The 19,218-nt window shown below is 47.1% G+C and overlaps 1 protein-coding gene across 4 annotated transcripts in view; it reads right to left on the bottom strand.

Annotated features, from left to right (window-relative positions):
- CDC42BPB (CDC42 binding protein kinase beta) overlaps positions 1-18,033 on the bottom strand; it is a 121,824-nt gene extending 103,791 nt beyond the window's left edge. For 2 of the 4 annotated variants that reach the window (XR_012329820.1, XM_073800008.1), the window contains exon 1: positions 10,111-10,673. Coding sequence is in view for 2 of the 4 variants with exons in the window: in XM_073800008.1 (XP_073656109.1) it covers positions 10,111-10,285 (175 nt within the window). In the remaining 2 variants the exon portion in view is untranslated. Of the gene's footprint in view, positions 1-10,110; positions 10,674-14,730; positions 14,825-17,900 lie in introns of those variants that run through there. The other 2 variants (XM_073800009.1, XM_033850579.2) reach the window with 2 other exon arrangements.
- Between the last annotated feature and the right edge of the window lie 1,185 nt (positions 18,034-19,218).

The raw sequence follows: 19,218 nt of genomic DNA, 5'->3' as shown, positions 1-19,218 counted from the left end.
TCTCAGATTCATTTAAAGGTACATCAAAAAGGTGATTTGTTAATATACTTAAAGACTTTTCAACAATCTGATTCCAAATACTTAGGGTTAAAAAAGAAACAAATCTGAGCTGCAAAATTATTTTTTAAGGATTGCTGCAAACCCATTAATTATGAAACCAGCATCTTTCTCAATAATGAAGAATCAATATAAATGCTATTTCAAGTAAAAAATATGTTAAAAGTCAATTTAGCCCCCTGATTTAAATTTTTTAAACAAAACGAGAGAAACTCAATGTTTTTAATTCAATTCTTTCACATGAACGGGGTAAAACACAAGAGAGCAACAGCCTTAAAATGTAGTTTGGGTATCCTGGTAAGGGAGATCTATTTACCTTTGGGTTTTTTTTTTTTTTTTTTTTTGAGTGCTTAGTTTCCTTAACTTTTTTAGTATAAATGCTTTACGATGTTGTGTTAGTTTCTAGTGTACAGCAAAATGAATCAGCTATATGCATACATATATCCCCATATCCCCTCCCTCTTGAGCCTCCCTCCCACCCTCCCTATCCTGTCCCTCTAGGTGGTCACAGAGCACCTAGCTGATCTCCCTGTGCTATGCGGCTGCTTCCCACTAGCTATCTATTTTACATTTGGTAGTGTATATATGTGCATGCCACTCTCTCACTTCACCCCAGCTTCGCCCCCACCCCCGTGCCCTCAAGTCCGTTCTCTATGTCTGCATCTTTATTCCTGCCCTGCCACTAGGTTCATCAGTACCGCTTTTTAAAATTCCATATATATGCGTTAGCATAAGGTATTTGTTTTTCTCTTTCTGACTTACTTCACTCTGTATGACAGTCTCTAGGTCCATCCACCTCACTACAAATAACTCAATTTCATTCCTTTTTATGGCTGAGTAATATTCCATTGTATATATGTGCCACATCTTCTTTATCCATTCATCTGTCAATGGACACTTAGGTTGCTCCCATGCCCTGGCTATTGTAAATAGTGCTGCAACGAACATTGTAGTACATGTATCTTTCTGAATCATGGTTTTCTCAGGGTACATGCCCCATAATGGGATTGCTGGGTCATATAGTAGTTCTATTTTTAGTTTTTTAAGGAACAAGGGAGGTCTATTTACCTTTGGATTTCATTTGTTTTTTATGTATTTATAAAATCATGAGTGGTAAGAACATTTCTTATTCTGCTCTTTATTTTAAATTGGTGATTTCTTCCTACATACCAAAAGCTTTAGAGTTAAACAGAATCAGCTCTGTGTCACTTCAAGAAAGATAAAGTTTATACACCGGGTCCCTGAGTCACAAACACCCAATTCAAACATCGCCACGTTACCTATCCACGCAGGCACACTCCTGCTTCACGCCTATGCCCACCCAGGGTGCCTCCCCAGCCCTCCTTCCAACCACTTTTCAGGCACCCCCTCTTCTGCTTTCAACACACCCAAGTCCCCCTCCTTCACATCCTTTTACCCCTTCTCCTTTCTCTCTCTTCCAATGTTGTAGAATAACTAGAAAAAAACTTGCCCTCCCATATCTCCATTTCTTCCTTCTACTTACGCAGGAAACTTTCTAATAAGTGAGTAAATATAACAAACAGAATACATCCAAAAAAAATGAAACAGGAACTGTACGCTCTGACTTCATTTAGAGATGAAAACTAGGGTACCTTTCAGTTACCTCCAGTGTATAGGACACCCTTATCTCTGCACCACCTGGAAATCTCATAAAATGATAGCATAGATTACAGTGGGACGTAGCCTCAAGGATAACATGAGCTCCAGAGAACAGTAATTTTGTTTTGTTACCACTGCAGTGCCTGGCACTTCTTAAGTCCTTAAAGAATGCTTGTTGAATGAATGACAGGAGATGACAGTAGACTACAAATGTCAACACAATTCTGCACAGTGGGGAGAGCAAATGGACAAGTGGCATCTAATTTAGCGAAGCTAGAAAAGTGAAAGTGAAGTAGGGATAAGGCAGCCCAGGAATAACCAGCAGCACCAGTATCTTGAAGGCTAAACAATAATGGACAGAAAACAGAATTGGCTTTAAGTCCGCAGAAGAAGAAGTTATACTCCAGACCTCCTCCCACCCCCATCCCCACCACTGGCCCTCCTCCACCTCACCCCACCTTTGCAGAAAGCTGGCAGCTGGGCATATACCACTCTCCCCACCATCTAGGCAGGAGACCAGAAACCCCACTCCCAGAGGAGGAACTACTTTAACAACCCTGGCAGCGCCCCTCAAATGAGCCACACCCCCATCTGCCTTCTAGTGGTGAGACTCAACATTTGAAGTTTGCGCACACAGGGAGTTCCAATCAGTCCAGGCATAATTATGGAAGACAGCCAATAATCACCAGACATCTGAAGAAGAGCTTCTGACATCAAAGACGAAGACCAAAGTAGGAAACAGGATTAAAAGGACTCAGAAGAAACAGAGACAGCACAAGAAACAAAAGAAAATGTCTGTATAACATAAATGTACGCACATAAATCAACAAAACATAAAGAGGAAAAAGTTTTCAATGATTTGCCTTCATGAAACAGAAACAAGATGTTATTAAAAAGAAAGGAAATACTAAGGACAAAAACACTTAGAAATGAAAGACACGATGGCAGAAATAAAAACTCAATGTAAAGACTAGAAGACAAAGTTGAGGATCTCTCCCAGAAAAATAAGGACAAAAGATCAATGAATGGAAAAAAGTAGGAGAAAGGAAACTAGCAGAAAGTTCCAGAAGGTCCAAAATATGAATAACAGGCAACCAAAAAGGCAAGAATGAAGAAAGCAGACATCATAAAGATATAATACAGAAAAGTTCTGGAGAGCTGAAGGACCCAAGTGTCCCCACCAAAAAGACCCACCAAGGAACACTAGGGATAAATAAAGACCTTGAAAGCTCCCAGAGATGGAACAAGTCTCACAAAGGCGTGGGAATCACAATGGTCTCAGGCTTCCCCTTTGCAACAACAGCAGGCAGACCTCTGAGTAAAGCTCCAAACTTCTGAGGAAAAATGACCTGTAACCTAGAATTCAATACCCAGGTAAACTGCCGTTCAAGTGTGAGAAAAGAAAAGACATTTTCAGACAGGCTCTCAAAAAGACTTCTCTCTGATGAACTCTTTCTCAGGAAGCCACTAGAATATACGACACAGGATCCAGGAATTCCCATTCCACACAGGAGAGGCACAAAAAGAATTCCCAGAAGGAATGAAGAGAAATCCCAGGATGACTGCTAAGTAGCAGGCCTAGAGAAGAAACAGCCTAGAATGGAACAGGAAAATGAAAGGCTCTACAAGGGATGAAAGTGAGAGATCACTCGAGGTGTCTGTACTGGGGAGTTCTATTTAGAAGCCTGGACTAAATTCATGACTATACATTGGCATCCACGCTAAATGAGAGAAAAAATAATGCATTCCAATTAACACAAAAATAATTCCTTGTCTTAGTAGACTGTGAATTAACTGTATCCTATGTGGCTCAGCTGTTAAAATGTTTACCCAATGATAACAACAAACACTGAGTATCAGTTTAAACAAAAATTATTATATAGTCAGATTTGGAAAAGCAGAGAGAAAGGAAGGGTGTGTGTGTTTCGGGCAGCGCAGGAAAGAAGACCTGTAAAGCTCCTAGCCTTCTCTTCCACAGTAGGAAGTTAACAGGTAATATATAAAATGGCAAATCAGAAATCAGCAGGACAAGCATGCGATTTAGATGCATGAAACCTGAGGCAAGAACTGCTAAACAGACAACCATCAGCATCCAAGAATCGCCCCCATCCGCATAACACCTTCACCCTCTGCCTGGAGTGTAGACAGGAGGGCCCCCATCAGACCACACAGTGGGCTTAGCAGGAAAGGGCCCAGGTCCCTGAAGGCTTCTTGGAATGAGACTGTCTTCCTAGCCCTGGACTACCAACAGTGTCACATGACAGAGAATTCAACCTTGATTTTAAGTCACTGTTGTTTGGTTCTCTATTACTGGCAGTTCAATGGGATCATAAGACAGTTGATGATAAGGAGAAACAGAAGGGTTGAAAGAGGTTGCTTAGGGACTTCCCTGGTGGCGCAGTGGTTAAGAATCCGTCTGCCAATGCAGGGGACACGGGTTCGAGCCCTGGTCCGGGAAGATGCCACATGCCGCGGAGCAACTAAGCCTGTGCGCCACAACTACGGAGCCCACGCACCACAACTACTGAGCCCACGTGCCACAACTATTGAAGCCCACGTGCTCTAGGGCCCGCATGCCGCAACTACTGGCCCCGCGTGCTGCAACTACTTAAGTCCGTGCGCCTAGAGCCCGTGCTCCACAACAAGAGAAGCCACAGCAATGAGAAGCCCGTGCACCGCAACGAACAGTAGCCCCCGCTCGCCGCAACTAGAGAAAGCCCGCGCGCAGCAACGAAGACCCAACACAGCCAAAAATAAATGAGTGAATGAATAAATAAATGAAACAAATAAACCTGAAAAGATACAACTAATCCAAGTTTTAGAGGTTGAGATTAATGGCACCTCTGACCATATCCTGTGGGGGTGATTTTCATTAAATACAAGTTTACTTTTATTAAGGTAATGCATTTACTCAGTTTTAAAAGTCAAGTAGTTCTACAGAGTTATTCAATATAATGCAAAACAGTAGTCCGTCTACCAGCCAGCCCACTCTGGGTCTAACTTCTATAAGCAACCTCTTTGGGGCTACTCTTCGTTGCGGTGCATGGGCTTCTCATTGCGGTGGCTTCTCTTGTTGCGGAGCATGGGCTCTAGGCGCACGGGCTTCAGCAGTTGTGGCACACGGGCTCAGTAGTTGTGGCCCGCGGGCTCTAGAGCACAGGCTCAGTAGTTGTGGCGCCCTGGCTTAGTTGCTCCGTGGCATGTGGGATCTTCCCAGACCAGGGCTCGAACCCTCATCCCCTGCATTGGCAGACGGATTCTTAACCACTGTGCCACCAGGGAAGTCCCTTAGGTCAATGTGAAATTCCAGCGTTGGACCATGGATTTCAGACCTGATTTTTCTTTAAGGCAACAGAATACAAAGTCATTGTAGAAGTTTTGAAAGGGGGAATGATGAAATGAAAAGCAGTGTTGAAGACTGATCTGGCAGAGATATTTAAATCTTCAAGCAAGAAAGGCTTTAATTTAGGTCTGAGGGCTTGAGAGCTTCAGCTAGGCCACTGATAAGGGGAATGGGCGGGGGGGAAGAAAGTTTAAAATAAAACTAAGATATTTCAAAGCAGGTGCCGGCAAGAAGGCCCAGGGCTGACCATGGGTCCATGAAGGAGAGAAACCCTGGTGAGAGGGCTACTTGCTCAGAAATGATTAGGGAAAATGTCCAGAGCCCGGTTTACCCAAATGAGAGGGGAAATGGGGGTGGAGGGCAGATCATGGGATCTCTCAAACTCCTAACCGTTTTCAAACCCATGACTGTGATTTTGGAGGCTAGAGGAATCGTCATCATGCAGTAAATGTTAGGACTCCCCGCTGCAGAGTAAATTCCTTACGTCTCCAAAGAAGCTCCAATACAAGAACAGAAATTACATAATTCAATTCAAATTTCTCTTCAAATTTCTAATTCTTTCCTAAAGACAACAAAAATCCAAAGCCTCCTATTATAGGGGAATTCCCTGGTGGTCCAGTGGGTACGACTCCGCGCTCCCAATGCAGGGGGCCCAGGTTCGATCCCTGGTCTGGGAACTAGATCCCGCGTGCTACAACTAGGACCCAGTACAGCCAAAATAAATAAATTAAATTAAATATTTAAAAAAATTTTTTTCAAGTCTCCTATTATACAATTGATCCTTTTGGCAAAGTTTTAATCTGAAAACAATTTTGCTGCCACTTACCTACTGGCAAAAATCTAATATGAAACACAGATTATTTAAAATCATACTATGAAGTGTGATCTTCATCTCATAGATAGTATCTGTTTTATTTTAAATGAATAAAATTAAAAAATAAGATAAAATAGATACTAATTGTTTAATTGTTCTTTGGTAGATTTTAAGTCTAAATAAAGCCTTCAAAAATTACCATATTCCTCCGCGGCATGTGGGATCTTCCCAGGCCAGGGCTCGAACCCGTGTCCTTTGCATTGGCAGGCAGATTCTTAACCACTGCGTCACCAGGGAAGCCCCATTTTACCACTTATGATTTTTTAAAAAAGGGTAAAAAATCTATATGTGGTCTCTTGTAGCATGATCCTTTTACTTTATTAGTCTCAAAAAATACATTTTGCCTCTTTACCAAGAAAAGCATTCAATAGCTTTGCTGTACTTAATATAGTTTGAAATTAACAGTCCTGTTTGCTCGCATGTTTATCCAGCATCACAGACGTCAGCACAGACAGGACAAGATTTCCAAGGGCGTCAGGTGCTGCAACAAGAGGCAGGGCAAAGGCAAGGGGCGTTCCTGTCAACACTGCCACCGGCGCATTCTGAGTTTTTACCTTAACGTGCATTTGCAATTGAAGAGCAATTCACCACACAGCAGAAGCTTTTTCAGGTAGCTCACACAGTGGTATCTTGAAGTGAGAACAACTCACTCCAACTCCAGTTTTACTTATTGCAAGTCTACATTTAACAAAGACACTGCTGTATACCTCAAAGCCCAACTGTCAATGGAGGAGGTTTTAAGAGAGAAAAAGTAAGGCTGGCCGGTTAATGTTTAATGGTTTCAGCAGTCCCATCACTTGCCATGTAGTCAATATCACCATGCATTTCAAATACCTATTTACAAATCCGAATTATGTTAACCTAAATTTTATTACCCAATCCCAGTATTCCCCTACAAGTTAGATCTTATTATTCAAAAGATCTGTTTCTTATATCTGTTAGTTAAAAAACGTGTTCCTATGTTATGCAAAAATTCTATCTGGAGAAACCATTAGATTAAAATGTATCTTGAGATGTTCAGCACCATCAGCTAAGCCTGAACGTATTAAACTTGGTAGAGTCATCCCACTCACACCTAGGGCTGAGCATCCCCAGGCCAAGAGCTACAGGAATTCACACAGATGAAGGAGAACTCTGAGAAGGTACCGCTTCCTTCATAATAAGAAAAATCACCAATGAGGAAATTAAACAGAGGGCTACAAAGATTAATTCTAGCCCTTACAGAGGAAGCATGGTGGCACGATGAGAGAAGATGCTCTGGACTGGGAAACGGGAAACCCACGCTCACGTATGCCGCCAGCAGCGAGCTCCAGGCCTCCCACCTGCTCTGCAGGCCACGTGGGGCTCAGAGCAGAGGGCCACTGTGATCCACCCAATGCCAATGGGCTGGGACTTCAAACATCAGCTCTGTCTAAATATAATACCGGCCATTATTTTTAAGTCATGAAAAAAAAATTTTAAGACATGTAAAAGTATTTTTATATAACGAAGATGAAAGACAACAATTTCACCTCATTTAGTTGTCCATATTTGTTGCTGTCTACTTGTAGAAATTTCAAAATGTTTCATATGCTCTGCTTCAAACGGTATCAAATTTGCATTTAAAAAACAGCTTAAAGAAATACACACGCAAAGCAGGGTATTTCCAACTTTTAATTAAGGTCCTGGATCTCATAGAGAAAACTAATCAAACTATAAACACAATCAAGGGAAAATTAAAGGCAAAATCTACAGTGAAGCCTAGGATGAGTCTTGTCCCAAGCAGCCACTGTGGAAATAAGAAAATCTTCTTTTAAAACTTAAAATCTTTAATACTTATACTTTCCAAATTTCCTCAAAGATTCCCCAGTAAGTCTCAAATCTGGGCTGAATCGGCTATTTTCCTTCATTAAGTTTCAAGAATTCTACATAACTGTTAACAGACACCTAGCAAGGTTGGCCCCTCTGCAGGAGAGGACTCAAACATCAGAGGTCTCAAACATCAGGCAGAGTGTAAATCCAAACACTCAACCATCTGCAGGTTGACAGCCTATGTATGTGTTTCTTGAGCAGAGCAGAAGTAATTCCACTTGGAAGTCAGGGCACCTAATAATGCTCCGCAAACAATTCCACTTGAAAGACCATTCTTTGCCTTCCAAACACAATGACTGGGCATTCCAAGTAACACTAAATAATGACTGCACACACATCCTAACTAGTAATACGCACTGTGGAGTTACATCGGTGCGTATGCTAACACACATGAGATGAAATACTGCTTCTAAAACATATTACTATTCCATGAACATGCCACCTTAGAGTACATTCTTCTCTGTAATTTAAAGTTCTGTGCAGACTGAGTTCTTTAGAATAATGTAATTTATTTGTAATCATAATTTCCAAAGAGCCAGCACACGATTTTCAAAATATTTCTTTATTACAGCACAGAGCTTCTACTTAAGACTTGGAAAACCCAAATCCCATAAGACCTCCGCACATGCAGAGAAGAGCTTCCTCCAGTGAAGCCCACCAGTTCACAGAGTGGCAGGTACCGTCTGGTGGTGAGGGGGCTGCACAAGGAAGGACCACTGCTCCACAGGGCACCCAGCCTTCAGGATAAGCCCCTCCGAGGCACTGCAGGTCCCCAGGCCAGAGGCTAGCTGGACCACACCTTACCTGCTAACTCAACCTTCCCTCTGCCTCCTCTTTGCAGTCACACATTTACTCACATACCAAGCACTGAGTTGAACCTGATCTTGAAACTGGATTTCAAGATCAAACACTCAGCAAGAACAGCAAAGAGGATACTCAGAAGGCTGGGATGTAACAGGCACCAAAGACTTCACTTTCAAAGCAACTGTGAAGTCAGTTAACTCATTCAGTTGGAAATCATGTCACTGATAAATGACCCCAGAAAATGAATAGTACTCTTATTTTACTGATATCGTATATAATCAAGAAAGGTGGACCCCACCAAAATAAAGCATAACAGGCTGTCCTGGGGCTGTGGGCCTCCTTCTACTGCTGCTCTCACAAGACATCAAAATTCCACTGAAGCGCGAAAAACAGCAGCTCTCTAAAGAATATCACAACTTAAGTTTTATTTTGTAAACAAAATTCCAAATTCTAATTACCACTTTGGCAGAGGAGGTGGCCTCACTATGGAACACATTCGTTTGTTTCTTCATGTCAATATCAGCTTTATCAGCCCCAAAGGTTAGAAATTACTGGATCAAACTGCACAATCCTAGTCCAATGACGCACATGACCCAAGGAGAAGATTTTCATAGATCTGGCCCGAACCCGGAACAGAAACATTGCATCTTCCTTCTCAGTATTTTTATATGAGGCTGAGGGTCTTGACAAAATGTCCAAGTTAGAGAGAGAGACTGTAAGAAGATTTTACTTTACACGTGTAGCTGTTCTTGAGATTCTAACCATTAAGTAGCTTAATCAAATTTTTGTCCTAATAAAGCATAATAACTTAGTTAACCAATGATTAAGGCACGCAAAGATCAGACGAAGAAAGTTCTTAAGTGACTTCCATATACTAACAGTTCCAGCTGCCCCCCAAATATTACAAGGGTCTGGCAAAACTACAATGAAAAAAATCAATTTGCTCTCGCATGGCGTATTCAAAACAAGGCTTTTAACCTTAAAATTCCCTTAGAGGTGGTACAGTCAAAGGGATGTTCAGGCCCCGGACACCAAGGGATGCAGACAGGCTGTCACCTAGGAGGGGCTCCCAGGAGACGCACGGGGGTGCGGGGGACAGACGCAAAAAGCACACGCCGCTGCCCCCACAAGCCAGCAGGGCGAGCGGGGGGAGCAACTCGACGCGGACTCCGGACCCCAAGGGCGAGGGGCGGATATCCCAGGGAGTGCTGCAGGAAACGATATCCAGACTCGGAGGGTGGATCTAGGAAGCGGCCGGGGCGATGGCCGGGCGCGGGGGTGGGGGTGGGAACGGAGGATGTGGCTCCGAGGGGCAGGATGAGGGGGCGGGTCGGCCGAACGCGGATGTGAGAAGGCCAAAGAGGAGGGCAGGGCGGGATGGAGAGCCGCGAAGCGGTGAGGGCGCCAGGAGCGGCCGGACAGGGATGGGGCGGCGGGTCTGGGAGCGGTGACGAGGCGGGATGAGCGGAAGCCCGAGGACAGGGAGGAGGCGGGCGGAGTGGGGGGAGGGCGCAACCGGGCGGGGGTCGCAGAGCCGAGGGTCAGGCCCGCGCACACTTACCCCACTCGAGGAACTCGGCCACATACTTGTCGCGGCGCAGGGCCGAGTGGCTACACTCGGTGTACAGGCAGACGAGCACGTCGAGCAGCGTCTCCACGCTCAGGGCGCTCTCGTTGCGCCAGGGCCCGTCCAGGAGCAGCTGCTCCAGCTTCTTGAGCCGCACCTTGGCAGACATGGTGCCGCGCGGCCCGCTCCCAACGCGCCGGCCTCTCGCCGCCCGCTCGGCCAGTCCGTTAGGGCGAGCCCTCAGCGTCCCGGCGGCCGCGAGCCTCGGCAGCCGCGGCCCCTCGTCGCCGCCCCGTCCGCGTCGTCGCGCCCCGGCCTAGGCCGACATCTTGGGCTCGGTCCCGGCGGCGCAGCGTCTGGGGCGCCGGGCCCCGCGGGTCCATGGGCTGGTCTCCTCCCCTCGGCGCCGCCGCCCGCCCCCGCCTCGCGCTCCTCGGCCCCGCCCGCGGCCGCACCCTCCTCGCCGCCCGCCGTCGACCTGCAGCGGCGCGGAGCCGAGCGCTGCGCAAGCCCGGCCGGCGCCCGAGCCCCGACCCCAGCCTCGACCCGGCGGCACAGCCCCGCGGCCCGCAGCCAACCAGGGCGCGGCCAGCGCGGGCGCAGCCAACCACGGCGTGGCCGGCCGCCGCCGCGCTGACCTCAGCGCGCCGCCCCGCCCCTGCGCTCCCGGCTCCCGGCTCCCGGCGGGATCGGACCTCGCCGCTTGCCGTAGGGGGGGGGGGGGTCGGGATGCTGGGAAGGTCGGGCGGGCGGGGTCGAAGGGGAGTGTCGCCCGGCGGGGGCGGGGCGAGCGAATAGCCAGTGCTCCGCCGAGATTGTGGCGCAGGCGCGTGCGCAGAGGGCGGCCGGGCGGCGTGCGCGAGCGCGTCGGGGACCGGGCCTCTGTATGCGAGGCCTGCGCTCCCGCGCGCGCACGTCTTGTCTCCAGAAGGGGACCTGGGGTCTCGGAGTAGACCCACGGGGCCTGGCCTCCCTGGGGGCTTCGTGGCCGGTGGGCTGACGTGAGCGTCGAGGGCCGTAACGCAGACGCAGCGCTGGCAGCCTCGGCTGTCTCTTTTAAAACCGGGTCTCATCTGGGCTGGGAGCGGCCTTACGGAAAAGGCGACCTTCTTCTAACTTGACGGGCGGGAGACAGGCCCGCCCGTACAGGGTGGGGGCTGCTGGAGAGGGGCGCCCCCGCGGTCTACCCAGCGCCCCGTGAATTCGTGTTGCACCCGCACTGGCCGCTTCAGACTCTACTGCCCACCTTCCCCTCCCCGCAAACAGATGCCTTGGGGTGTCAGTTTGGTAGGAAAGGGCCTGCTGTTTGTCTCCAGGCTGGGTTTGCCTAGCGATTCCCTGCTTATACCAAGATTACGGGTTTATTCGTGTGCCTGGGGAAGGAGGGTGACGGAGAACGTCTTCCACCCAAACAAACCCTTGGCGTCGGGAGAGGAGGGGCGGCCTAGAACTCGTGGGAGGTCACTGAGGCCATGGGGGTGGGCGAGGGCTGGGGAGCCAGGATGCAGGGTTAGGGATCCCCAACCTGGGAAAGGGAGGCGGAGGCGGGGGGAGCTTCAGTAGGAGCAGGGCAGCCAGGTGGAGCAGATGAGGGGACAGATAGAGGTTCGAAGATGCAACACTAAAGGAACCTGTGGCAAAACTGGCTCATGGAGATAAAATCACAGTAGCATCTACCGCTGTGGGAGGTATTGACTGGAAAGGGTAGGAGGGAGCCTTCTGGGCCTCTAGAAATGTTCTATAATTTGACTTGGGTGATGGTTATGCAGGAGTACATAAAAGGAACATTCTTCAAGCTCTACACTTCAGAGTAGTGCATATCACTGTATATCTATTATACCTTAGTTTTTTAAAAGCAGGCAAAAACAATCTTTGGTGTTAGAGGTCAAACTAGAGGATACTTTGGGGGGATTATGAACTGAGGGGCTAGGAACATTCTGTATCTTGACCAGACCCATCTTGGTATATGGGTCTGTACATAATTAATCAAATCGTACTCTAAATATGTATGCACTTTATGTGTATGATACCTAAATTAAAAAAAAAAAAAAGGCCGAGCAGCCTACGTGGCCATTTTACAGTTAAAACCAAATTCTTCATCTTAGCTTTTAAGTAGGGTGATCAAACGTCTGAATTTGTCTGGGACAGTCCCCATTTTTTGCCCTTGTCCCGGTGTATGTATAACAACGTCCTTCATTCCCACTGTGTCCGCATTTGCACAGTATATTCTCTCATGATCAGACCCAGCAAGGGTCTGCTCAGCCCTCTAGCCCTGTCCCTACTCTCTTCTCAGTCTCTGACTCCAGTCTCACTGGCCTCTTTGCTGTTCCTCTACTATTCCTGCTCCCTCCTGCCTCAGGGCCTTTGCACTTGCCAAGCCCTTCACGTTGGATGCCCCTCCCTGACCACCTTCACTTTGTGTCCTCAGCCCCAATCTGTTTCAGGATTGTCCCTTCAGGGCAGCCTTGCCTACCTGACTGGGCTGGATCAGGCCCCAGCTCACCCTGTAGTTTTTCTTAGCACTTGCCTAAGTGGATACCTGTGAGTCTTGCCCGTTAGTCTGGATACTAGAAATCTTCCTGTGCCTCAATTTCTTCGGAGGTAAAAAGAGAATAATAATAGGACCTACCCCAGTATTTCAGTGAGTTTCTGGAAGGATTAAATGAGTTAATACCCAGAGAGTACTTTGAACAGTGCCTGGCTTGCTTTACATGCTCACATATTGGTAGCTGGTACTGTGCATTAGAGTTTTATTTCTAAAACTAAGGGCTCTGTGACCAGCTGATGGATACAGTGTCTTGGGTTCCCCAGACCAGGGAACCCCAGTGTCCTCAGGCATCCATGAGGTTCCTCTGTGTCTGTCTTAATCACTTTGGGCTGCTATAACGAAGTACCATAGACTGGGTGCCTTACAAACAACAGAAGCTTATTTCTCACAGTTCTGGAGGCTGGAAGTCCAAGGGCAGGATGCCAGCATGGTCTGGTTCTGGGTGACTGCCCTATCCCTGGTTACAGAGGGCTGTCTTTCTGTGTTCTCACATGGGGAAAGAGGTAGCTCTCTGGCCTCATAAATGGGCACTAATCCATTCATGAGGGCTCCACCCTTATGACCTAATCATTTCCCAAAGGCTCCACCTCCTAAAAACATAACATTGCGGGTTAGGATTTCAGCATATTAACTTTGGGGACACAAACATTCAGTCCATAACAGTATCTTTACAATAAACTCCTCCTACATAGGCTGGTACGGTGGGTTTCTGGTCTTTGCAACACTGCAAGCCAGACTAAGGCTAGCCTTAGCCTCAGACCCTGAAACGTGTACAACATACAGTAACCGAGTCACAAACAATGTCTCAGTTCAGAAGTTAGAGCGTCCAGGTCTACAGAGCCAAACCTTTGAACCTGATCTAACTTTAAATCTTACCTTGGGCCCTTTAGGGCCTGGGATGAACTCTGGGGAAAGGGGGCTGTGCTCAGCAGTCTCCCTCGTTCCTTCCCGCAAGCCGCTCAGCTAGCTCGGCCCTGCTTCCACCCATCCGGGGCGGCTGCCAGAGAGGAAGAACGGAGAGGCACTGGGGAGGGCTATGGCCTCACCTCTGGTCTGGCAACGTGTAAGCTGACCCCTCTCTCCTGGGAACATTCACAGGCTCCCCAACAGTTCCCTGATATTCTCTCTCCTGGGCAGCAGTATCACTTTTCTGGGTGGGTGTTTATCTGGTGCCTGCAGGGGACCCTCTGCCCTTCCATGGAGACCACTGGACAGGACCTAAGATGACCCATCCATGCAACTCACATCTGTCCACACAGCTCACGTCTGTCCACAGGAAGCACCCCCCACCCCGACAGATGTTCCAGAGCAGGCAGGCGCCCACACAGCAGCACACTCCTGGCTCTGGCTCCAGAGCAGCTCGTGAGCCTTCTTTCCCGGCTGGGAGTCCATCCCCAGTCCACTGTGCCCCAAAATGGAGGGCTGCTTTTGAAGCTCACTGAGCAATCCCTTGTACATGGACACAAGACAAAGGTCATCGTCCCTTTGCTGGACAGTCTGGTGTTTGTCTGCCTGGCACCCCCTGTCCCCTGAACCCCATTCCCCGTAAGTCTTTGTTCTGGCTCCACTCTGCTCATGGGATCCTAGAGTGGCCGCCACAGGGGGTGGACATGTCACCCGAGGTGGCTGGTCAGCTCTCCATCTCCCCTCCACCCACAGCGACCCCGGATCAGGGGCACCATATGATTCACGCCAGGCCAATAGGTGAACTCCTTTAGGATGTTGTATACTAAACTGGGAGAGGGACTTCCCTGGTGGTCCAGCCGTTAAGACTCCACACTCCCAATGCTGGGGGCTCTGGTTCGATCCCTGGTCAGGGAACTAGATCCTGCAACAAAGGGTCTTCATGCTGCAACTAAATATCCCGCACGTGGCAACTAAGATTCCACGTGCTGCAACAAAGACCCGGTGCAGCCAAATAAATTTTTTAAAAAAGAAAAAAAAACTGGGAGAGAGAATTTCTCATCTTTTGCTTTAGACCAGGGGCATGAAAACAGCATGGCATGAAAACAGCCATAGACAATATGTAAACAAATGAGCATGTGCCCCAGAAAAGCTTTACTTACAGAAAAGGAACTTGGCCCACAGGCTGCAGGTGGCTGATCCCTGCTTTGTAGCCCATGTTGTGATGGTGGGACGTCACCCCAACAGCCACAGTTCCTGTTAGAAAGAGAGAAGGAGCAGGGGGTATTTTGTTACGTAAACAATAAAATTTCCTCTTTTCTTTAAACCAGTGTGAGCAAGGGTCTTGCCATTTACACTGAAAAGTGCCCTTTCAAATCCTTAAGAACAAATGAAAGTAATCCAAAAGGAACACAAGCAAATAATATGAACAAGGGTGTGTTGTACAGAAGAAGAAACACAAAGGATCAATAGATATATGAGAATGTGCTCAACCTTATTGACAGGAAAACGCAAATTAACTTCTGCTTTCAACCAAGATGGAGTAATGGGGATCAGATTTACCCTCCTACCTGAAACAGTGAAGAAAATAGTCAAAATACATGAAACAACGATTTTCACGATGCTAGAAGCCAGGGGACAAAGGACTGTGATCCCTCAGCCACCATAAACAAAAGTGATCCCTATGGCTGCCCATCCAGGGAGAGGGGACTGCGGGGGGAGCCCCGTGGGCTGCTTGAGATGAGGAAGCAGAGCTGAGGGTCTGGCAGCTGGAAGGCTCAGGACAAAGTACCAGAGAGGAGTGAGCTGCACAGAGAGAGAACCAGGAGATCAGCAGAGGGTCCCCCTGAGTACCCAACAGCATACTGACTAGCACTTTTGTAGAAAGAAACTACCCAAGGCTGGGGAAAGAACCAGGCATAGTGCCTGGTGCTCACCTACACTGAAAATAGTGTTGTTTTGCAGCAGTCAGACTAGAAAAACTTGTTAATTCACCAGCACTGGGCAGAATTCTCTAGAAGGTTATACCTTGGGAGTGGAAACTAGCCCTGGACCGAGCATTGCTCCAGATCTGCCTACTAACAAATCATAAAAACGAGACCCAAAAGTATTAAACCGTTTCCAACTAACTTAACTGCATCCCAGAACAGAGCTCCAGAAAATTTATAGGAACAGAAAAATATCCAGCACCCAAAAAGGCAAAATCACAACGTCTGGTATCTAATCAAAGACTAGTAGACATTCGAGCAGGCAAGGAAACACAACCATAGTGAAGAGAATAAGCAAATAATCAAAATCCACCCAGCACTTACACAGATGTTAGAATTAACAGAGAAAGACATGAAAGCAGTTATGAAAGCTGTATTCCACATGTTCAAAAAGTTAATAGAGGGACTTCCCTGGTGACACAGTGGTTAAGAATCTGCCTGCCAATGCAGGGGACATGGGTTCGAGCCCTGGTCCAGGAAGATCCCACATGCTGCAGAGCAGCTAAGCCCGTGCGCCACAACTACTGACCCTGTGTGCCACAACTACTGAAGCCCGCGTGCCTAGAGCCCATGCTCCCTAACAAGAGAAGCCACTGCAATGAGAAGCCCATGCACCGCAATGAAGAGTAGACCCCGCTTGCCGCAACTAGAGAAAACCTGCATGCAGCAACGAAGACCCAACGCAGCCAAAAAAGAAAATAATAAAGTAAATAAATTTTTTTAAAAGTTTATAGAATCATAAAAGACATTTTTAAAAAACCTAAGAGAACTTTAAGAGATGAAAACTACACTTTCTGAGATGAAAAACACACTGTATGGGATTAATGGCAAGTTAGGCATCACACAAGAAAATATTACTGAATTTGAAGGCGTAGCAATAGAGCTTATCCGAAATAAAACAGTGAGGAAAAAAAGAATTTAAAAAATAAACAGAACATCAGTGAACTGTAGGACAATATCAAGTGGTCCAATATGTGGATTGGAATCCCAAAGGAGAAGAGCAAGAAAGAGGAGGGACAGAAAAAAAAAATTGAAGAAATAATGGCTGAAAATTTTCCAAATTCGATGAAAACCATAAATCACAAATCTAAGACGTTCAATGAACCCCAAGCACAAGAAACATCAAAAAAAAAAAAAAACCCAAAAAACAAACAACTATACTAAGGCACATCATAATCAACACCAGTGATAAGGAGAAAAAAAATAGCCAGAGGGTGAAAAAAGACACGTTACATGCAGAGCAACAAATTTCTCATTGGAAATTACGTGAATGAAAAGACATTGGAGCAACATCTTTAAAGGACCAAAAGAAAAAAGTTAACCGCCAGCCTAGAATTCTATACCGAGCAAAAGTATCTTTCAAAAATGAAGGTGGAAATAAAGACATTTTCAGACATACAAAGGCCCATCATGAGGACAGAGGTCCATTGCCTGACTGGCTTCTTTGGATTTTATAGACACATTTACTGCTTGGGTAAGCTTCTCTAATCCATTTACTGGGTACCCACTAAGACTGCTAATTTTGAGTGGAACCCAGAGAACAAATGGGTTCTTCATCAGGTCTAGGCTTTGATGCAAGCTGCCTTGCCACTTAAACCCCATGATCCAGCAGAACCTGTTGTTTTTAGTGTGTGTGGCAGACAGAGGTGCTCTGTGGAGCAAGTCCCAATACGAAAATCACTGTGTGTGCACCCAGAGTTTTGGAGTCAGGCCATGCCTTCTTCTGCCAGCAACTTTCCTCCATTTCAAAGGGAACTCCTGGCTTGCTGCTGGATCTAAGTGGCGACTTAATGCCTGGCCATGGATACCAAGAAACTATGACTCAAGCTGTCCATCATAAGATAGATGTTATCGTACCTATTAAATCTTAAACGTGGATATGCACGCAGCATTCCATTGTAAAATGAAACTGGTCCCTGACAGACCTGGAAGGAACAAGGAGACTTCATGAGTAGGCGACTTAGACTCCACGGTACCTGCTCCTACTGTATTACCAACTCTTTTAAACTCACAGCTATGCCCTCATGGGAAGCGTGGTGATCAGTCAACAGAGGATGAAAAGGTGTGTGCCTGATTTAAAGATTTGTCTGCCTGGGGTGGTGACTCCAGCCAGAGATGGATGGCTGTGGCTTTACAGACACACTCAGAAGAAGCCCTGAAGGACCACAGTGAAGAGAAATTCTTCCAGAGGCAAAAATGTTGATTCTATGTTGACTCATGGGCAGTGGCTAACAGGTTGGCCAGCTGATCAGAGACTTGGGAAGAATACTTTTTCTAGGAGATCTGGGGGAAAGGCAAGCAGATGGAGCTCTCAGAATGGGCACAGAGTGAGAAGAGATACTCACCAAAGGACATCTCCAAAGGATGGAGGAAGCTCTTGCGTGTCAAGTGGACAAGATGACCTACTCTGAGGACGTCAGCCTCTTTCCTCCCCTGTCCCAGTGCTTGCTCAACGGGTCCATGTCCAAGTGGCCGAGGAGGCAGGAATGGAGGCTACGCAGGGGCTCAGCCACACAAACTTCCCTCGGCCTGGCTGACTTGGTTTCCATTATGGCTGAGAGCCCACCTTGTCACCAGCAGGGACCCACGCTGAGCTCTTAATATGGTGCCATTCCCCAGAGGGACCAGGCAGTTGCCTGGAGATATAGGACCTCTTTCATCATGTAAGAGACAGTGATTTGTTTTGCCCTTGTGTATTTCAGGTCAGAACTTGCCTTTCCAGCCACATTGCTTCTACCGACACTGCCATTTGTGGACTCAGAGAATGCTTTATTTATCCATCACCATGGCAACTGAAGCAACATTGCCTTGGACTGAGGGACTCATTTTTTAAAAAATATTTTATTATTTTTAAAAGATTTTTGATGTGGATCATTTTTAAAGTCTTTATTGAATTTGTTACAATCTTGCTTCTGTTTTATGTTTTCTGGTTTTTTGGCCACGAGGCATGTGGGATCTTAGCTCCCTGACCAGGGATTGAACCCACACTCCCTGCATTGGAAGGCAAAGTCTTAACCACTGGGCCACCAGTGGACCACCAAGGGACTCACTTTTTGTTGAAGAAAGTGTGGCAGAGAGCTCAAGCCCATGAAATTCCCTGGACTTACCATGTATGTGCCCCATCACCCAGAAGCAGCTGGCTGGGGAGAATGGTGGAAGGGTTTGTAGAAGACTAGTTGTGGTGCTTGTTGAGAGCCAACACCCTGCAAGGTTCAAGCGCTCTTCTCCAGGGTGTAGTGTATGCCTTGACCCAGCAGGCATTATATGGTGCCATTCCCCCGCAGCCCAAACGCATGGGTCCAGGAACCAAGCAATGGAGGTGGGAGTGGCCCCGCCCCACGATTACACCAAAGAAAGAACGCACTGGAGGAATTTTTGCTTTCCTTCCTGTGACCTTGGGCTAGTGTCCAAGAAAGGAATGCCTCCATCAGGAAACACAGTCATGCTTCCAATGAATTAAAGTGAATTAAAGCCGAGGCTGTCCCCTCCCCCGATGGGCTGTTTCTGGTTCCTTATACCACTGAAGCAGCAGGCATGGAAGGGGATGTTGATCTCAGTCAGCCGAGGGAATGTGAATTGAGTCCACACACTGGGGCAGGTAGATTACATGTGGAGCCCGGGGATGGCACTGTGGTTCTTCTTACTGGGAAAAAGGAAGGGAGT

This window comes from Tursiops truncatus, chromosome 2 (genome assembly GCF_011762595.2).
Source record: "Tursiops truncatus isolate mTurTru1 chromosome 2, mTurTru1.mat.Y, whole genome shotgun sequence".
NCBI classification, from domain to species: Eukaryota; Metazoa; Chordata; class Mammalia; order Artiodactyla; family Delphinidae; genus Tursiops; species Tursiops truncatus.
Note: the sequence above shows the minus strand (reverse complement) of the source record. Positions and strands in the feature narration are given on the sequence as shown.